The 20,986-nt window shown below is 46.6% G+C and overlaps 1 protein-coding gene across 1 annotated transcript; it reads right to left on the bottom strand.

The window, feature by feature from the left end:
* Positions 1-759: 759 nt before the first annotated feature.
* Positions 760-16,477, bottom strand: CTH (cystathionine gamma-lyase). Its single transcript, XM_042819969.1, has 12 exons — positions 16,313-16,477; positions 13,296-13,377; positions 12,714-12,809; positions 10,612-10,721; positions 9,020-9,151; positions 7,286-7,343; positions 6,298-6,375; positions 5,490-5,642; positions 5,135-5,256; positions 4,052-4,104; positions 2,084-2,222; positions 760-1,478 (listed from the first exon to the last, which is right to left on the bottom strand). Exons 1-12 carry the CDS (start codon positions 16,460-16,462, stop codon positions 1,452-1,454), a joined length of 1,200 nt encoding a protein of 399 aa, XP_042675903.1. The 5' UTR covers positions 16,463-16,477; the 3' UTR covers positions 760-1,451.
* Positions 16,478-20,986: the final 4,509 nt, after the last annotated feature.

The following is a 20,986-nucleotide window of genomic DNA, read 5'->3' as shown; positions in this document are numbered from 1 at the left end:
TCCCTTGAAATCAATGTCATAATGTCAAATAATGCTTTTATGCTTAGGGTCAAATATATGTATATCCTGGCAGCTCAGTAGCCATGTTTATCCTGCTAAAGTCAATGGACAGCTATCTGCGATGTCTCACCCTCCTTCCAGACAGGTTAGCTGAGAATGAATCATAATTAACACTTCTAGGGCTAAGATGCAAATGAATGTGTTTCATCTAAACTTCTCGCTTTTGAACAGCTGATGAGAGAGAAGTCATCAAGCAGCATTTCCTATCAGTTCCCATTAGGAGAATGAAAGAGAAGAAAAAGCACAGCCCAGGCCTGGCTGAGAAAGCTGGCTCAGAAAGCTGGTGGGCCTGAGCCCGGCGTGGATGCTGCCAAAGGCCACAGCAGCAGCTCCGTGCAGCACAGCCCTCATCTGCAAATAGGTGCCCTTCTGTGAGTCACTCTCCTGCCTGAGGGAAAGCCTTGCTTGCCTGAACACTGCAGTTAGCATGGTAAGCTGTTACACATCAGAATTCCTATTTCTCGACAGAAGGAGCACAATGCTCATCATCCCCAACACCCTGCTGTGTGCAGGGCCACCAACCAGCACACCAGAGCCCAGAGCCACATCCAGCCTGGCCTTCAGGGATGGGGCATCCACAGCCTCCTTGGGCAGCCTGTTCCAGTGTCTATCAATGATGTCATTTAAACAGATTGAGGGTCACTTTATCAATTGCTCCAGAATGCAAGCAGCATACCCAAATACCACAACAAGAATATATCAGAGAGATCCAAAATGTATTTTAATCAGAACAATCCTAATTCTAAAAGCCAAATATTAGCACTATTATTATTATTATTATTATTTAAGTCAGAGAATCATCTTTATAAAGTTACCACTATTTACCAGGTATTGAATTTTGCTTCAGTATTTCACACAATCTCATGAGGTGAAAAAATACTAAACCAGATTTCAGAAGCTCATTTAAAAAAAAAATCTAAATGTTATCAGCAATATTGAGATTAAACTCTTGGATTAGAAGAGATGAGAAGAACATAATTTTGCATCCCAAAGAGCAGAAACAAACCCTACTGAGCTAACACCCCTAAAGCATTAGTAAGGCAAATGAGAAACATCCATCTCCCTGGAGAGGAAATCGTGACAATATTCCTGAGTGTGTCTCATAGCTGCTCTCAAACACAGGTTACTGACCCACCAGTTCCAAAGACAGAGGATTACAGCACAGCAGAAACGGACACAGAGAACAGCACAGGATTCCTATCAAGGTGCAAAGCAATGTACAACCAGCATAGCATGGTACCACAAAGTGACAACTCCCCAGAAATCCAGAGTTTGATTGAATAGATTTCAGTTCTCAAAGGTATAGCAAAGAAAAATGTTAGCAATTTAATTTTCTGCATCATCTTCTTTAGATGTTTCAACATCTAACTTCCAACTTCAGGTTTCAGTTGTCATTTCAGAGCTTTAGGGTCTGGGAGCTGCAATGAGGAGAAATGTGAGATAATTAGGCTGTGCACCTACATTGACCAGGTACTTTTTTTTTTTCCTTTTGCGTAAATAGGACACATTTAAGCACTAGATTTTCATCAGCTGTGCTGGCATATAGTAACATACATAGTTTCTGATGCTGATTGCTACAGGCATTCCACACCACCAACTAGAGAAAAACAATACCTTCCTGTCTGTACATACATCAAACTGCTATACATCTGCTACAACTGGTGCAGAATTCACATTCACTTTTACTCCAATTTTACCACAATGCCACCATGCTCTCTGACACACATGACAAACTGGAAGTGCAAGCACTCCTGCCAAGCACTTGGATGACTAATGAGTCTCCACTCAGACTGACTCAAGCTGCTGCAAAGGTTTACATGCACTCCATAAAGGACATTTCTGAGTAACTTAAAAGTTAAGTGAAGCAAGAGTTATGAGGAGACAGTTGCTGCACCACTTCATTACTTATTCCTGAGATTCAGGATAGATGATAAAAGAGTTCACACGTGATTAGTGACAAGGGCAGAGGATTAGAGAGCAAATCCTTTTTAGAGTGGTGGCACTAAGTTCACAAGCAACTTACTGCAGCCTTCAGAGCTTGATCTAGGTCTTCCAGTAAATCTTCTTCATCTTCCAAACCAATCGACAGGCGAATCAATGTATCACTGATTCCAAGAGCTTCTCTCTCTTCTTTAGGCACTGAAGCATGAGTCATGACAGCCCTGCAAGAAAAAGAAAAAAAGCAGGTTTGTTTCTAAGATACGTTATTTTTACTGGAAAAAATCAAGGAAACTGATCACCTGCCAGCATTCCCTGTACTTCCAGGAAGACTTTACACCTCTTACTTGCCACCTGCTGGATAACCACAGACCAAAAGATTTTGTCGTAAGTTGACCTTATGTCAACCGTGGTGAAGCCAGTGGCCTCCATCTCCCAGACTGTCAGGGCAGTATTTCCAAAGAACAGTGACTAAGAAGTGGAGACTTAATAATCTGGAACTGAAATTGAGAAAAACTTTATCACTTCCTTCCAGACGTATGTTAAAATTTCTGGTAAGCAGTATCTAAAAGCTCTACTTTAAGCATGTGGAGAAAGGTTTACATGTACCACCTCCAGCATGAAATCCCCTGACGTGTGTTTTTCACTTCTGGTTCCTCAGATCACCTGTCACACTGTGCCATGAAAGTGGAAGACTACTCTCCCCAGCTATGAAGGAAGCTAAGAAGCTGCTTTTCTACGTGCTCAGCTACTGATACCCACTACTTAGCAATTACCTTTTGACTGCTTAAGTGTTTAAAGATGCACTCTTATTCTAAAATGAGAAACTGAAATTATTTAACAGATCTTTAGTCCTAACTTCCCATGCATTTTTTTTACTAGCAAATCAGATTTCAGTAAAACAGACCAATTACAGAAGAATCCTACTAGTAACCCTTTAACCTAGACAGTGGTGCCTAGGTACTACTAAAATCCCCTCCAATTCTGCTTGGCATGCAGACAGGCTCGGCTCAGTGCAGTGTACTGAATGTGCCCTCTTGTGTAAGCAGCTGGAATGGCAGTGTAGACAAATCCACTCAATTCTACTTGCTCTAAATCACCCTGACTCCTTGGAATTGTTACCATAATATCAAATGGCAGCTAGGTCTCCCAACTAAAACACAAAGTGAAGAAAGTAGCAGCAGTAGTATTGCTGAAAGCAGTGTAGAGGTGTAGCTAAAACGCACAGTGTTTCTGGAATGATTTGCTCAGCAGAGCCAAGAGCTAGTAGGAAATTCCAGCCATGGCCAGTGGCACCTTAGAGTGGTTTTGAGGAAACGGAAAAGCAAGTGTTGATGAATATGCTTGGATATTTATTTAAAATGCAGGTCCAGCTAGAGCCAGGAGAGCCAGTCAAGTAGACAGATCAAGCACAACACTTGGAGCCATCTCTGCAGTCACTGCATCTCCCCAGCACTGCCCTGGGGCAGCTCCCATGGGCTGCTCCCACTCCTTGTCTCTCCACAGTGCACTCAGGAGAGCCTACAGAATGCAAGTGGGCAGTGCCAGTTTGCATAGGTGCAGAGACCACAAGTGCAGAACAGTTTAGCTTTGACAGGACAGAGACATGTACACTATTTAAACCACATGCACTTTTTCCTCTCCTTTTGACACGTTTGCTGTTGAGATTTTTGTAACAGGTGATTCTGGAAGAATCTCACAGCAGAAAAGAGCTGCAGCTGCACCCAACAGATGGGTGACCAACATCCAGAGCCTGGGCAGGGAGGTGGAACCTTCCAGGCCTCAACCCCATTGCAGCAACAAAGACATCTGCACTGCCACAGGTCTGCACACCCTGCTCACACCAGTCTGTCTTCCTATTTTCACAGAAGTCATTCGTTTCTGGAGAAGTCACTGTCTTTTGTGTTACACAACACGCTATTCCTGGATGACAACTGTATGCAATCTATCTTAGCTTTGTATACGAGAACGTCTTAGAACTCCCACAAAAATAGTTCAGGAATTTTGTTACTCTGCAGCTTTTGTAGGATTGTTAAGATGAAGAATGACTTACGGAAGCTCTGCTAAGCTTTCATATCCTCCCAGGCTCTCAGCCAGCGTGAACACCTACAGGGAAACAGTAAACAGAAGTTAACACAAAAAGCTTGAGTTTATGATTGCTTAGAAATAGACAGTGAAAGTAAAAGGAACTTCCATTTTTAGTACTTGTTATTTTTCCCTAGGGTTTTCGACAGTAACTTCTGTATTTTAAGAAGTATTAGGTATAAAAAGGAGAAAATTACTCTTAGTAGTTAAGAGCCATTAAGGTTTGAAACAGACTTCACTTTGAAACAGCTCTGAAGAACTGCAGATGCAAAACTGAAATATGCCCATGCTGAGCAAACGTAACTCAGGATTAGTCTCTGTGTGGCACAGCACAGCCAGCAGAGCAGGAGAGAAAATAAACAATATTAGGGCACAGAGCCTGCCTGGGCACCAGGAGCTTTCATTCTGTTCTGAGGAAGGACAGAGCCTCAATAAAGCCAAACTCGCATCCAAAAAACTTCAGTTGAGGTTTAAGTGATGATAACCTGCCCTTACATATTCTTCTTCCACCACCAGCATCACACATCTATTTCACATATAACACCTAGGCTTTCCAAGCTGCCAGAAAACAAATTTGATGGTGGGGAGCAGGGATGGAAATTAAGATTCTTCCCATAAGGCTGCACTGTTTTTTCTACTCATTCCTTGTGTCTGAAGGTTCATTGAGCATTTTGAAAAACAGCCTGACAAGTGCTTTGAAATATAACAGTAGTATTGCACCAGCCACTCTGCCTTCAAACACTGGAGCCAATTACAAAAGGCCAGCTCTTGGTTAGAAGCAGTGCCTGGGCTAACCTGGAGATGTTACACCACGTTGTGTAAACAGACACCTCAAATGAGCTGAAATATCCTTTTCTTCCCTCTCATTAGTGTCTCGTTTATGCGCAATCTATTATTTAGAGATGGTTACACCCAAAATAAATTAGGAGCTTTAAAAGTACAGAGGAAGACTCTCCCTGCCTCAAGAAAAAACCTTTGCTTCGGTCATCACACTCAGGATGAAGGACAGGTTCAGCTCACTTTAAGGCAGAGAGTATTTGCCATCATTTACCTTTATGCTCTTCAGAAAGATGGTAGCATGTTTGAGATTCCCTTTAATGTAAAACGACAGCATCCCAGGGCAGCCAGTGCACTGCTGCTTGACCAGCTCGTGCTGAGGGTGGGAAGGCAACCCTGAAATACAAAGGAGCTGCCGTCAGTTAATTACCATCACATCAAAGAGTACAGCAGCTCACCCTGAACTGCATCAAATATCCTTCTGATGGGAAGGAATGTGAAGCCCATTGTCAAGACACCTAACCACGAGTCATCAGACGCGAAGGCTGCACAAGTGGAACGTAGCAGTGCAGCACCCAAACCCTGCCTTGCTCCAGGGCACGACCTGCTCTGCAGTCCTGCCAACCTACCAGGATAAATGACTTTCTCCACTCGGGGATTGGACTCAAGGAATCGACCCACAGCCAAAGCGTTGCTGAAGTGTTGCTTCATCCGCAGCTGCAGAGTCTTCAGACCCCGGTTGCACAGGTAGCAGTCAAAGGGAGATGGAATGGCTCCAAGAGCTGTGGGAATTGAAACACAAAACCACACATGAAACAAAGAGGGGTTTCGCTGTTGTTTTTTCATTTGTTTGTTTGTTTGAGTGAAACTACACTCCACATTTCCCACAGTTCTTAAGTATCAATAAGACACAAGTAAAGACATCTGATGTGATCTGTTCCACACACATGGGAAGCCAATTAGTGAGATAAAATAACACACTGAAGACTTGTGCATGGAATTTATTAAGTACAATGCACCTTTACTCCTTCTGTTGTAGAGAGGACACTGCACAGAAATTTGTTCGTGACAATTAAGAGGCAGTAAAATCATTAAAACTCACATCAGAGGATAGTTTTAAAAAAAAAATCAAATACAGTTAGCATGAATTAGATAAACTTAATTAAATATGGGAAGGTTTGCAAAACTTTTTGTGAGTGAAGTCAGGTAAATGTAGGAAAAGTTTATGCTCTTTCTGCCACAGGCTTAGGCCAAACCTGAAGTGAGACCTGGCAGAGCCATGCCCCATGTAACTGCAGGCACTGCACATCTGAGCTGCTCTGCATTTGATGCTTTCTGGATGTGCCACACACTTGTGTGCACACATATGCTTCGTAGCATGAGCTGGTACATCACAATACAATATATTTAAAGTTATTTCCTATATTTACTACTTACAGCCTTGTAAGAATTTGAGCCTTTTGTACAGGTCATCACAATTTACTGAAACGAGCCCCATTACAACATCGCTGTGCCCTAAAAATGCAAGAACAGAAGGAGAAAGTTAGCCACTTTATCTACCCTGGGGGTCTCCACAAACCCTCTCTTTTCTCAGTCTTGGTGCTAAGATAGTCCCATTTTGGCAATACACTGGATTCCTTCGCACTACAGCTGCCCTTGCGGTGCTGTCACATGGAACAGAAGCAGATTTCCACGTGATCTGAAGTGAGGGTCAGCAACACGCTCTGATGCACACCCTGCTCGTACCCCAGCTCCCACCACGTGCTGCAATGAGCTGCCAAGAAGCAGGACTTCGTTCAGCCACCAGCGAGCTCCCACAGAGCAGCAGCCAAGCAGAAAACTTCCACTTCAATCTGCACCACAAGCAGACGTGCTCACAGCACAGCTGTTACAGCTGGGCTACCTCTTAGTCTGGATCGTTTGGGAAACAACACAGCAAATGTGCTTCTGAACAGGCTCCAGCACTGACACATAAAACCTGCCTTAACCTTTGGTATCATTTCCAGCAGCTATCTCATACTGAAGGCTCACTTGTGGTTTTATGGCTCAGTGCGTGTGCATGGTGCATTTCCAAAGGCCACTTTCGGCTTCTCCTTGCTCAAGAGTGTTCCGTCTGGGACACTGTAAGACCAGCTGAGCTGGGCAAGAGCCCAAGTTTGAAAAAGACTCTGATCTTGTGGACTTGTTCTTCGCATTAAAGCAAACCATCTGGACTCCATCACTGTGCAAACCGTGTTTGCACAACGTGGCTGGTTGGTGCTAATAGCAGCAGCTACTGCCTGTGGATTTATCCATGGCAAGGGGGAGTTTAAAAGCATCCATGAGACATGGAAGTGGTTCAAGAGGTGAGAGCAGAAAGGCTCTCAGGTAATGTTTAAATGGCTTTTATGTAACAGCCTGGGCTGTGTTGAACCCAAGCACTCACCATTCATGTACTTGGTTGCAGAATACATACAGATGTCAGCTCCCAGGGACAAAGGACGCTAACAAGAAACGAGACAAATCTGAATGAAACAAGTGTGTCTTACATACTCCACAAGTTCATATTTACGAAAGAAAAACCAGTTATGTTGCTTAGCTGAGGCAGGGCTAAGTAATGCTGCCTTCAGCCTATCTCCTTAGAAAACGAAGACCTCCACACTAAGCAGAGATATTCTCAGTTCTCCAGAAACCCACATTGCTGCTGCTGCACTGCAAGGACTGCTGAACACCCGAGGAAAGCACAAAAGGTGTTTGCCAGGTCTCCCTTCCCTGCTGTGCTCAGCTTCCTGCCCAGAAGCCTCGTTCAGGCGAGAGGCAAACCAAGGCTACGTTGGGCAAGAAGTTATGAACTTTTTTTTTCCATTAGTGCCTAAGTAAAGGACTTTATGTGTATAACATAAACAGATTATAAAGACTGGAGAGTACTAATACATTACAAGGTGACAAAGCAAGCAGATTTAGAATAAAAGAGTGCTGCTGTCAGCTGAAGCACGTAAGTCTACGGCAGGAACATGGATAATGTGCATTCCCACTGCACAGCCAAGAGAACAGTAGCATAAACACCAGTGCCTCTTATACTCAATATTACTGTATAAATCACTCTAAAATTATGATTTTCTTAGTACACTCAGGAGTCTGGAGGAGTTTAAAGATGTTACCTATTATGCTTAGTGGGCTTAATCATTACTGACTCTCTCTGAGGACCAATCCAATAAAATATACATTAACTAGCTTACATACACAGACGCTGACTTTTCTCCTTTCATGCAAATCTTTCAACAGTAAAATAAATAAAAGGAAAAGAAACCAAAATCTTTGGTATATGCAAGACAAGCTCAAGAGCTGCTCTAGCTAAGCATTAACACTTCCCATAGAGCTCTCTTAATTTATAATGACCTCAGTGTCCTTAATAAAAAATAAAGACACCGTCCTTACTTGCACTCAAAAAGTTCTCTGTAGACCTAAAACATGAGGGATTTGTTTGATCTCCAGGGAAATACATGGAGATACTTCTAGCCCACGTTGAGATGAACAAGACTTTGAAGTTCATTATTTAGAAGCAGTTTTAGAGTTTTAAAATTGCCTTTAGTTCCTGTATTCTAGTTGTAAAAGCAGAAAAGTTGTACCAGTTGTCCAAGGTTAAAAAAAAAAAACACAAACCTAAGCCATCTGTTCATCAGAATATTGATGAAAAAGTCAACTTTAACACCTGAAAGACAGTTAAAATCTTCTGCTTCATTTAACCCTTATCTTCACTTCCTTTTTGGAACATCAAATGGTTCAAAACAGATCCCAAGCAGCATGTGGTAGAAAAAAGGCAAAGATGGAAAACAGTCCATTTTTCAATAGGCCTATTAGGGTTCCCATCAGTTAGATCCACAAAACACATATGAATGACAGAGAAGCCTTCCTCCCAATGGCTCAACTTACTTCCTCGATTGCATAAGCACAATTACTCAACCTGTGAGCTATGTTGCTTCTGTTGGTGTCATACTGGCATATAGCTAGCTATAAAATATTCTGCATGCCATCTCTGCTAAATTATAAACAACTGGTACATTGCTTGTATTTAGAGGCAATTTTACAGTACACATGTCAAAACCACAGTTTCCATTCAAAAAGGCATCTTTGAAGACACTGAAATGCTGGGGAAACTACAAAGAAAGCAAGCACTTACCTGGAAATACGCAGACATAAAACTGTTGTCTACTGCCAGCAGAATGTCTTTGTGCTTATGGACCACATCAGCACAGCCCTGAATATCAATGATCTTCATCATGGGGTTTGTGGGCGTTTCAATCCAAACAAGCTGTAGTAACACAACAATACCACACATCATCTACAGTGCTGGTGACAAGGCATGCACTGCACAGTGCCAAAACCTTTCCCATCTTCTATGTATTTTTAAAGGTACCCGTCTAAAAACCTACCAAAGCAGGAGTATCCAGGCTTCTCTCTTCACAAATAAACACAAGGTACTGTTACCACCATTTAACATCACCATCTGTATCATTTGGGACAATTTTACTACTATCAGTTCCACCATCACAAGTACTAGGTATTTACTTTAAGAAGCAATTCAGAAGTTGTAAGTAAGTGCTTTTAAAGGTTATCTTGTGGAGTGCCAGCTCCTGACGCAGGTTTGCACAGTGAAAATCAGGTGTGATTATTAAAGATGACTTAATGACTTAAATGATTTACGGAGGGTTGTTAGAGTTGGGGTAGTATGGTTAGATTGCGGATGGACTTGATGATCTTGATGATCCTTTCTATGATTCTAAGAAAGGTGGAACTTCTTGGAAGAGACAGCACTCTCCCCAGAGATAACTGACACGTGAGCACCAAACTGTTTGGAAATGTAAGTGCTTTGCATCTGAAGAATGCCTGACACAACCAGAAGAAAACCTTTAAGCCCAAGAGAAACTGTTACTGTTCCAAAGCACTGCTTATCCATTTTCATATCATGCTTACAATGTCATTAACTACTCCTCCCTCCCCTCAAAGAAGAAAAAAGGCTAGATTTTGAACAGTAATACAGGTATCAGAAAAGGCTTCTTTTTCTTCCTCCATAGAAGGCAACACATTTCTCTGAACAAACCCTTATTGCTAAGGGATGTTCTCCTATTTCTAATCTTAAAGCACTTTGGACAAGAAATTGGACAAGAAATTGTCCAATTTTTCAATGCTTCCTGGAGACTTCAGAAAGTAAAAGTCCAGGCACTGCATTTGTTTTATTTTATACAGTAAATAAAAGCCCATCATCGGGCTGGTTACAATCCCTGCACTGTCAGCCTAGGAAACAGGCAGACACTCAAGGCTCAAATGAGAATGCTCTTGGGTCACAACAGACAGGAGGCCAACCACCAACTGCTATCATGGGCAACTTGAGGAAATCTAGTTTAAGTTATTGCCAATTAAACAACTTTCCTCCCCACTGTCCAAAGGGCAACTTCTCTCCTTTGTGTGATGGAGCACCTGCTCCACCTATTCCATCCTCCTTCTCAGATCTTGGTGCTCCCTCTGTTGTTTCCTACTCTTTTTCCCCTCCTCTCTCCCCCCAGGGCCTTTGCTCTCAGAGGCACTGCTGACCTCAGTGCCAGGCTCAGCTTTGCACTGTGGTGGTCCCATTGCAGCTGTGCCCTGACCCCTTCCCACAGAGACCACTTCTGAGCCTTTCCAACACAAAACCTTTCCACGTACACCCCATCCAGCAGTAGCATCAATGAAGTTATTCAAGGACATTAAGCAGGTAAGCTCTCTCTCTCCTACCTTTGTCTCAGGTGTAATTGCAGCTTCCAGGCATTTCAATTTTGAACAGTCCACAAAAATTACTTTTAAACCCATATTCATGGCTATTCGCTGGAAGTATCTGTTTGTACCTTTAGAAAAGGAGGAGACAGAGACACAGAGTGAAACAGCGTTATCAAGTTTCCTTCACTGATCTCCAGCCTCTTCTTTGCACCCATGGAAGTCAAGACTTCACACTTCAATGCCGCACATTACAAATGGTAGATCACTACACTGTTACTTCTAAGAATTCTGAAGATTGCTGTGTTTTTAAACACCATGGAAAAGTAATAATGGGAAGGTGGAACTACACAAATCAAGAAGTACTTTCATTTAACAGCTGCTCTTTTTTTTCAGTTGGAAAATGAAACAAACGAAGCGCTTTGGCTGCAGCCCAAAACATGCACCCATGGTCAGCCCTGAGCCTCCTGCCTCCTCCCACTGAAACTCACTCCCCTGGAACACACTGCATGCAGTATCTCTGCCTTTTGCTCCTCTTCCGCTGTGTCAAACAATGGATCTGCATGCATAGTTTAATCACATAAACATACAGCAGACAACTGTGACCTACAGCCCCATTCTGTTTGCCCGCCTCTCACTTTTCTCCCAGCACTTTGCTACGCACTGTTCCAGTCTTTATATCACCTTTCCTCCACCCGTTACAGTAACTTTGCACTTTCAAAGTCTTCCTTCTATTTAACAAGCCTAATCAAAAACCTGGGAGAAGAATCAAGAGGAAGATGCGAGCTGCTGTTTTCTCGTATTTCCATTGAATAATAATGTATTAAGGAACAGAATACAGAGATTCCTCCTTCTTGTCTTCGAAGCCTTTCACTGAAGAGCTTAAGGCAGGAAAAAGCACCAACTACCCATCACAGAACCATTCTGGTCGGAAAAGCCCTCTGAGCTCCCCAACCCACCCCCAGCCCACCCCACATGCCCACATCCCTCAGTTCCACATCCCACAGCTCCGAACACCCCAGGGATGCTGACCCCACACCCCCACCCCCTGGGCAGACTGGATGGTGTTACAGCTCAATCACTGCCCTCAGCCTGCCCACATCCCTCTGTATCACATTCCCACCTCAGGCAGACAATTAAACAATAGGCATACAACATATTGACTGCTTGGATTAAAAATTAATTCACTGGGTCTGCCAAGATCATTTAACCTTTATTCACTTATGACAAGACAGCAGCTGCCCTCTTGTCGTAACAGCACAGCAATTACAGGATTTGATTTATACAAACACTGCATGAGTGATATTGTTTTTCCAGAAAGTACTTGTATTTCTACAACAAACTATACACCATATTCTCTCATACTGTTGGAGGCTTATTCAAGCATAGGAAATTGTCACACAGGCTGCAAATTCCACAAACACAACCCACAGAGAAGTTGCCTTGCAGCAGTCTTCCACGCTCTTAATAACAGTGCACCATATAAACCCTTTGATATATACATATTTTTAGCATTTTTCTTGCAATCCTGATTACTACAAGCTCAGCTGATCTAGCACACACAGAACCTCTATCCTAATCAAGAAGGATTCTTACAAAACTCAGGATCAAACTACGGCTACAACATTAAGAAAAGCTAGCAGAGAAGGCATCTGGAGCAAAAAGCTTATGCAAGTTCACAGCCTAATAGTGGACTGCATTGAGAAGACGCAGCCAGAGTAGATACAAAACTGGGTGTTCAGGGAAGACAACAGTACAGTTTTCTGAAACAGTCCAGCCTGAACACTGGTTGGTAAAGGGTCAAGCCCAGGAAATGAACGACACAAAAAAGCAAGCTGGAAAGCTGTGCAATGCTGGACTGCCAATAAGTCTGTGCAAAGCTAGGATATCACTATTTTCCCCTCACTGCAGCATACATTACTAGCCAGTGAAGCATTCACATTGTGCAGCAGCCTTTCAATGTCTGAATTTCTAACACCAAACTCCGGGAGGAGTATTCTGTCTTCTCATGAAGTGAAAGGGTTTTGAAGAAAAGTAATTTAAATCCAGAAAGTTCTCAAGAAATGCCAGTAGATACATTTAACTGGGAGTGACGATCAAAAACACTCTTGCATCTTACTTACCTCCATAGACATCATCCATACAGATAATTGTATCTCCTGCCTTTAATAGGTGAATAACATTCATAGTAGCAGCTAAGCCAGAAGCATAGGCCAAAGCTAAAAAAGAAAAGAGGGGCAGAGAGAACATATTTTAATAAGATGCAAACCTGTCAAACTTGCCTTTGCTTTCTTTACTTTGCTTCTGAAGCGAACCTGTTGTATCACCCTCACCTATGCTGTCTCCCTCTCTAAGCAGCTTCACTAGAAGTATACAAGGTGTGACCCTCCATGAGCATTGCAGCAGCTGCTGCCCAGCTCATCCTCACATCACCAAATTCAGTGCTGCAATACAAGGATGAGTTCATAACAGGAGATGTGTTAGGCACTACACAAAATAAGAAGCAAAGGCTTTGTACAAGGACTAGAGGTCGAGCTGGGCTGCCCTGGGGGAGAAGTGCAGAGCAGCTCTGCCCATTGCTAGCCATCACTGGCCACTGCTGGTGGCAGCCCACTGTCCTCATCTCTCCAGGTTACAGCTACTACAACCATCATCACAAGATGCACATGCTGCCAACCTGCTCAAGAAAAGCACAAATTGCTTACAGTATTTCGCTCCATCCAGCACAGCCACAGCCTTCTCCAGGCAGGTTCGGGTAGGGTTTCCACACCGGCTGTAATCATAACCCTGTCATGAAGGGAAGAAACAAATTTAACATCAGAGGAAGCAGTGAGAATGCTCTGGATGATGACAGTAACAATTCTGGGTTTCTTAACAGGCCGTCACTCTTGGCACTGAGGTCACACACTCACCTTTTCCAGTGACAGTGGGCTGCCTTTCTGGCTGCGCCAAGCTGTTCACCCAACATCCACTGGGATCCATCCTTCCTACTTTGTGAGTTTCTACTGACAAGACATTTACTTGAGCTTTACCTGAATTAAGACAGTGCAGACTTTCACAGAATCATAGCACCACAGAACTGTTTGAGTTGGAACAACCCATTTAAAAGCCATCTGGTCCCACTCCCTGCAATGAACGGGGACACCCACAGCTCCATAGGTGCTCAGATTCCATCCCCTGACCTTGGGTGTCTGCAAGGATGGGCACCACTGCCTTTCTGGGCATCCTGAGCCAGTGTCTCCTCCCTTAGTGTAAAGAACTTCTTCCTTATATCCAATCTAAATCTCTTCTAGTGTGACACCACTTCCCCTTGTCCTGACAAAACAGACCCTGCCCACCAGACTGTCCCCCTCCCCTTCCAGCTGCTTCCTTGCCCCAGGAGATACTGAAAAGATACTGACACAGTTTGTGCTAAGTGACCCTGGAGCAAAAAGTTCACAGTGCTTTACAGCTCAGAGCTGTGAGACCACAGCACGTTTAAGTGTTGGACAACTTAAACTAAAGCTTTAATTCATTAAAATTTAGGCCGCTGCTGATTGGCTAAAACACAGCCTGTATCCCAAGGAGTAAAGAACAAATTCCCTATTCTTTGAAGAACCTTTGATCTAGACAGCAACACTGCTCTCTGATTAACTGCCTTGTTGTAGCAATTATCCAAGCAGATGCTAATTACATTGTTTTGAGTTAATGAACCTGAAAGCAAATTATTCACCCCAAATTGCACTGGGACGCCTAGGGCCCAGCCCAATGCAAGGACAAGCACCCTCCACTCCGGTGACTCCACAGGAAGCAGCCTGTGTCTGTCAGACCCAAAACTGTGTAGTCTGAGCTTGACCACATACCCATGAAATAACACTGCAACGACAACTTGTGATCACCTGAGCGGCTGCCAGAAATGCTTGTGTACTCAAGACCAGGAATGAAATGACTCCAAAGGGTGTTCCAAGCCTGTTGATGGACATCCCTCACCTGAGGATGGTTCCTAGAAGAACACCAGGGGAGGACCCATCCCTACCCATGTTCTCCTGTTTTTCATAGATTCCCACCTCTGGCCACTTCTGGAGAGAAGGCCCTGCTGGGACACAGTTCCTACCAGAGTGGCACATCTTATCACCACAATGCTCTGCTGGAAGGGTGCAACAGGGCGCCAACAAGTGCCTATCTGCACCAGATACAAAGTTCTTAGAAGCTCAAATGTTTCCCTGGCACGTGATCATGCCAAGCTCTACCTTTCTGCACAACAGCTTTACACGAATAATGGCCAAAAAAATCAACAACAACAAGAACGTGCACATGTGCTGCAATGTCCCAAGAATCTGGAGGGCCATCTTGGTATTTGCATGTGTACAGGAATTCTGTTTAATGACAATCTCATCACGTTCAGGAATCTTGCTGAGCTTCCTGCAGGACCACTGTGGCATCGATACGCAGCACTGCATGAATTCCCCGTGACCTTCAGCACCTACTCTTAATTACCCAAAGTGTTGCTCTGCCTGAGTGATTCCACACAGCATCAGAGATCACAAGACAAATTCCAACTGCCCGAGCAGCAAAGTGTGACATCCTGCCCTGAGATCTGGAACAAGCACTGCTTTGTGGGCTGCACATCGGTGTTACTTCCCTCACACACGCATGTGGCCATCAGAAACCTCACAACAGAATCACAGAATGGCCAGGGTTGGAAGGGACCCCAAGCATCATGAAGCTGCAACCCCCTGTCACATACAGGACCACCAAACTCCACATTTCACAGCAGCCCAGGCTGCTCAGGGCCCCATCCAACCTGGCCTTGAACACCTCCAGGGATGGACGGGGCATCACAGCCTCTCTGGGCAGCTGTTCCAGCACCTCAACACTCTCTCTGTAAAGAACTTCCCCCTGGCATCCAACCTCAATCTTCCCTCCCTCAACTTCAATACATTTCCCTTTGTCCTGCAGTTATCGACCCTTTCAAAGAGTTGATTCCCCTTCTGTCTGTAGGCTCCCTTTAGGTACTGAAAGGCTGCAATGAGGTCACCCCGCAGCCTTCTCTTCTCCAGGCTGAACAAGCCCAGCTCCCTCAGCCTCTCTTCACAAAGGAGCTGCTCCAGCCCCCTGACCATCTTTGTGCTCTCCTCTGGACCCTCTCCAACAGCTCCCTGTCTTTGCTGTACTGAGGCTCCAGACCTGAACACAGTACTACAGAAAGTTCAGTCATTCAGTGTAAACGCTGCCGGTGCTTCATAAAATGCAATGGAATATTTACTTGATCTGGAAGGTCAACGGAAGTGGCCTCTTACAAAATCTGGGCAAACGAGCAAGTACTCTGCTCGGGTCTAACGGCAAAGTTGAATGTGGTATCACAGAACTCAAGAGAGCTGCACAAAGCATCCACGAGATGTGAGAAAATCACGTGGCACGGCACGGCACGATGCAGAACACGGCACCTTTTATCTCAGCGGCTCCCTCGGTGACACATGGGCTAAGCCAGGATGCGAGACCTACAGGCTGCGCACGGCGGCCGCACGCTGACTGCGCGCAGCGGATCCCCGCTGCCGGCTCCCGCCCCGCAGCTTGCGGCGCCGAGCCCGGCAGGGGGCGGCCGGTCCGTCCCGGCGCGGCTGATGAAATCGCCCTCTCCGAGCCCAGCGCGGCGCTCACCGCCCGCAGACCCCTCCGGGGAGCGCGGTTCGGATCAACCCGGCCCCGCATTCCGACCCCGCGCGGCCCCGCCCGCACTCACCGCGTGCTCGCCGGGCGCCTGCTGCTTGAACGTGGTGGAGAGCGAGACCGGCGGCACCAAGGCGCCCGAACGCCACTGCTCGGGCTCCTGCCCGGCGTGGATGGCCTGCGTGCCGAAGTGCGCGAAGGGCTGCAGGTAACCTCGCTCCATGACCGCGATCCGACCGCCGCCGCTCCGGCCCCGCGCAGCCTCCCAGTCCTTCACGGCCGCGGCTCCGCCCGGGGGCACGGCGCGGGAGGGGCGTCGCCGCCCCCCGCCATTGGCTCCGAGCCGCCGGGCAGCGCCCTCGCCGCGGGGCGGGGCAGCGGAGTTGGGCCGGGCTCGGGTCGGGGTTGGGCGCCGTGCGGCGGGGCTGGGAGGAGCGGGTGCGGAGAGCTGCGGCTGTAGAGGATGCGCGCTTAAAACGCAGAACGAGCTGCGCTTTTCCTCAGCTCCTCTTCTGTTTCCAGCGCGGTTTGCGCCGGACCGGGAGGAACAAGTGCTGGAGCTGCTCCGTGTGCTGCGCTGGGCACGTGGCGGGGCCACATAGCAGCACCCAGCTCCTGCACGGCCTCTTGTGCACAGCATCACAGGAAAGTCCCCCAAAAAGCCATTTTAGAAGTGCTGCCATAAAATATGACTGCTCTGTGGGCCGAATACAGCAGCTTGCATCTTGAGTACTGTGTTCAGGTCTGGAGCCCCAGTACAGCAAAGACAGGGAGCTGTTGGAGAGGGTCCAGAGGAGAGCACAAAGATGGTCAGGGGGCTGGAGCAGCTCCTTTGTGAAGAGAGGCTGAGGGAGCTGGACTTGTTCAGCCTGGAGAAGAGAAGGCTGCGGGGTGACCTCACTGCAGCCTTTCAGTACCTAAAGGGAGCCTACAGACAGGAGGGGAATCAACTCTTTGAAAGGGTCAATAACTGCAGGACAAAGGGAAATGTATTGAAGTTGAGGGAGGGAAGATTGAGGTTGGATGCCAGGGGGAAGTTCTTTACAGAGAGAGTGTTGAGGTGCTGGAACAGCTGCCCAGAGAGGCTGTGATGCCCCGTCCATCCCTGGAGGTGTTCAAGGCCAGGTTGGATGGGGCCCTGAGCAGCCTGGGCTGCTGTGAAATGTGGAGGTTGGTGGCCCTGCATGTGGCAGGGAGTTGGAGCTTCATGATCCTTGGGGTCCCTTCCAACCCTGGCCATTCTGTGATTGAGGATGGAAAATGACAGGCATGTAGGTGAAAGCATTGCCCACATTCCTCCCATAGCACTGTGTGCAATAGGGGACAGCTGCTGAGGGGCCCGGTGACCACAGGGGAATGGCAGCACCGCACAGCCCCAGCGCATCGGCTGATGTGCCCAGCTGAACTCACACAGCCCAGAACTCAGTGCTTCTGGTTGCAGACGGCTTCTCTTACACTCCAACCTGGACTTTATTTATTTTTATATAAATTGAGGCAAATTGAGTCTTTTGTGGCTGTTGTTGGAGCATGCTGTGCTGCTGACATACAGCTCTTTGGGTGTTCTTGCTTTCACAGACCCTCATCCTCCTATCCCCCATCAGGGGCTGAAGCACTTTGCTGAGTAAATATATAAAGGAACTCTGCGGATGGCTCAGTCCCATGGATTGGCGTGGGAAACATGAGAAAACTGCTCATGCTTTTCTTTCTTTTTAGCAGGAAGATGCAGGCAGTTCCGAGGTGCTTCAGGACAGCACTGGCCCAACAGCAAAGAGAATTACTCCTTCATTGAGATAGTCATGGAGGCTACGATGTCTTAAAATTCCTTACCTACTTTTTCCTGTGAAGTTTTGTTTTATTCAGTGGCCTTTGTCACTTTGAAAGATGTCTTTCTCTCTAGCACATCTCTCAAGTCAGTCATTCTGAGTGCCTCAGAAAAGCAGGTTAATTTCACTGAGCTGGCAAATTCCATTCACTGCCCACCTGGACCTCATTTGTTTTTGTGTTGCCACTGGAAATAAGGAAAAAACACATCAGGAGAGATCACTCCTCGGTGCTTTCAGTATTTTGTTCAGCACTCTTTACAAGTTCAAGTGTTACTATTGGACTTACAGCTAGAAGAAATGCATGGGGACACCTATGGTATGCCATTGTCATTTGCTGCCTACCTTTGGGTTTTGAAAAAATGTTGCCTTAGCTTTTTACACCTCCCTATTTTTTGACCAGTTTCTTTATATACTGCACAAGCTGGCATTGCTCCTAGAGGAACATAGCCATAAGGAATTACATCTCTGTTATTTATATCCTGCTTGAGGATTTCCATAAGTGAAGGTTCCATAGGCTCACAGTGTAGAAAATGCAGTTCTGCATCTGATCTGATCCTACTACTTTTATCTAGCTTGCTTGGGAGAGAGCAAATGAAGTGATTTGGGAAGATAGAGAATATAAACAAGCCAAAGTCAAGTTGTTAAACAAACAAACATTCTCAAGGGTTTCTAAGTACATTCCCAGTGAGGGAGGACATCTGGATTCACTACCAACTCCATTTTCCACAGAGCAGTTTCCATCAGTAATGAATTCATTGTTTTTCTGGACTGAATAAGGGACTCCATAATAAGCTGGTAAACAGTGACTTCATGCCTCTGCCTACCCTTAGCTGGCCTTCAGTAATTAGAATTGCAACCCGAAGCTTCCAACCCTCGGGAAGCACCAGCCAAAAGCTGAGCTAGCACACCTCCCCCACAAGAACAACTGCATGTGCAAACATTCCCTTGTGTTGCACTGGAGAATAGAGGAGAGACGTCAGAATTGCCAACAGCAATCACGTAACATCACCAACAGCACCAGCCTCTCAAATCCTGTCTGTAAGCGGATTTTAATTTCCTCTAAGAGTAAGGAAAGCCAGACAAATCTCAAGGAAAGAACAATGGACCATAGAATGAAGTGATATGCTTACTTATGTAAAATTCCTTGTTAGAATTATAAATAGCCATGCCAGAAGCAGCTGTGCTGTCACTGACGACAAGGCACAGAAATCACATTTCATAGTTCTTATCTCCTTCCAGAATTATTCTGAGTCACTTAATATGATGCAAACGGAGTAAAGAAAGAGGGCATCCAGAAAGGTGCGCTGTTTATCGCTGCAGATCTAACCTTTCAGACAACTTGCAGGTTGTCTTCCCTGGAATCACTGGTAAAAATTGCAGTCTTCCTGGAATTCGACACATCATCATTTTCTAAATGATTCATTGCACTATTGTAAGTGCTTGCAGAACTGATGCTGGAGAAGCAGCTTGTGGGAAACGCCAATCCGGTGTGATGCAGTTGCTTTATAAAACAATAATGCATCTGCAAGTACTGAGGGACACCACTCTGTGTGCTTTTAAGGGTGACAATTTGTCCACCATGCAAGAATGGTGATTTGAGGAGATGGTGTTGAACAAAGCCAGTTGACTTTTTGTAACCAGTAGTCATCCCGTGCTCTTTACAGGGGAGGTGAATGGACTCCTTGGGTTTATTGCAGCATTGCGTGGCTTGTGTACACACCTGGCATGCAGCAAGGGTGGACATTGTTGTCCAGAGTTGAGTAACTAAAGCTCTAACCAAGCCATTACGGAGCCAGCTTGCCTCCTCACAACCGGACCTGAAAGGAATCAGTTTGTAGCTGAGGGAACTGGGCTTATTTAGCTTGAAGAGAAGGCTGCAGAGGAAGCTCATTGCTGCCTTCAGTACTTGAGGGAAGCTGATAAACAAGAGAATGACTTTGTACATGAATAGATAGGCCAGGGGGGAATGGCTTTAAGCTGAAAAAGAGGAGACTTGGGTCAGATGTGAGGGAGAAGTTGTTCACCCAGAGGCGGTGAGGCCCCAGCACTGCTGCCCAGAGCCATGGGTCTCCATCCCTGGAGGTGCTGAGGCCATGGATGGGCCCTGGGGGGCAGGAAAGCTCAGAGCAGAGGTAGGATGGGGAGTTTGGGGCTTCCCTCTAACCCAATCGTTCTATGATTCTATGTTCAGAGAAAACATTTGCCACGGACTGAGAATCTGGGCCCCCTCCTCTTGCTGCGATGTCACTACAGGCTGTGGTTTTCTCCTCGGCAAACCCGCGTGCCTTCCTTCCTTTGGAACTGCAGCACTTCAGACAGCTGGGATGGGGGGTTTGCAGGTTTGCAGGCAGGCGCTGCTGGTGGTCAGGCACAGACTGGCACGGGCTGCCCGTCCCTGGAGATGCTCCATGGCCGTGGAACTAGGGGACTAGTATGGCACCAGGGGACACGGCCGGTGGGCATGGTGAGGGCTCTGACTGCACTTGGTGAGCTTAGAGGGCTTCTCCAACCGCGACGACTCTGATCCCATACCCGTGACGTAACCCCACTAAGAAGGCCAGCAGCCCCGCCCAGCTCTGCCCGCTGCGGGGCGCCCTCTCGCCCGCCCGCGCTGACACGGCGCTCAGGGGCGGTGTCCCGCCGCCGTCTCGCGGTGCCGCCAAGTCTCGCCCCGCGCCGCGCCTCTCGCGGGAGTAGCCGGCCAAGATGGCGGCGGCGCCGGGCCGTTGAGCGGGCCCCCGCGGGCGGGAGGCGTCAGACGGAGGCGGGCGGGCGTCGGGCTCCTCAGCGCCGCGGCCGTTTGAGGTGGGGGATGCCGACGGGACGGGACTCGCCGCCGCGGCTCTGAGCGCCTCGTCCCTCCGGCCGCGGCCAGTCTCCCGGCGGGGTCCCCCCCCTCCCCGCCCGCGGGGCCGCCGCCGGCG

Source organism: Centrocercus urophasianus, unplaced genomic scaffold, assembly GCF_019232065.1.
Source record: "Centrocercus urophasianus isolate 14NV4802_14NV808 unplaced genomic scaffold, USGS_Curo_1.0 seq_18, whole genome shotgun sequence".
NCBI classification, from domain to species: domain Eukaryota; kingdom Metazoa; phylum Chordata; class Aves; order Galliformes; family Phasianidae; genus Centrocercus; species Centrocercus urophasianus.
This window is presented reverse-complemented; position numbering and strand designations above follow the sequence as displayed.

Bases quoted from the DNA above. Each gene is read 5' to 3' on its own strand.
- CTH (XM_042819969.1), bottom strand. From the start codon at position 16,462: ATGGAGCGAGGTTACCTGCAGCCCTTCGCGCACTTCGGCACGCAGGCC. The intron at 7,344-9,019 runs GTAAGTGCTTGC...GTTTCTTGTTAG, and splicing joins TTATGTCTGCGTATTTCCAG to CGTCCTTTGTCCCTGGGAGC. The intron at 1,479-2,083 runs GTAAGTTGCTTG...TCCTCATTGCAG, and splicing joins ATCAAGCTCTGAAGGCTGCA to CTCCCAGACCCTAAAGCTCT.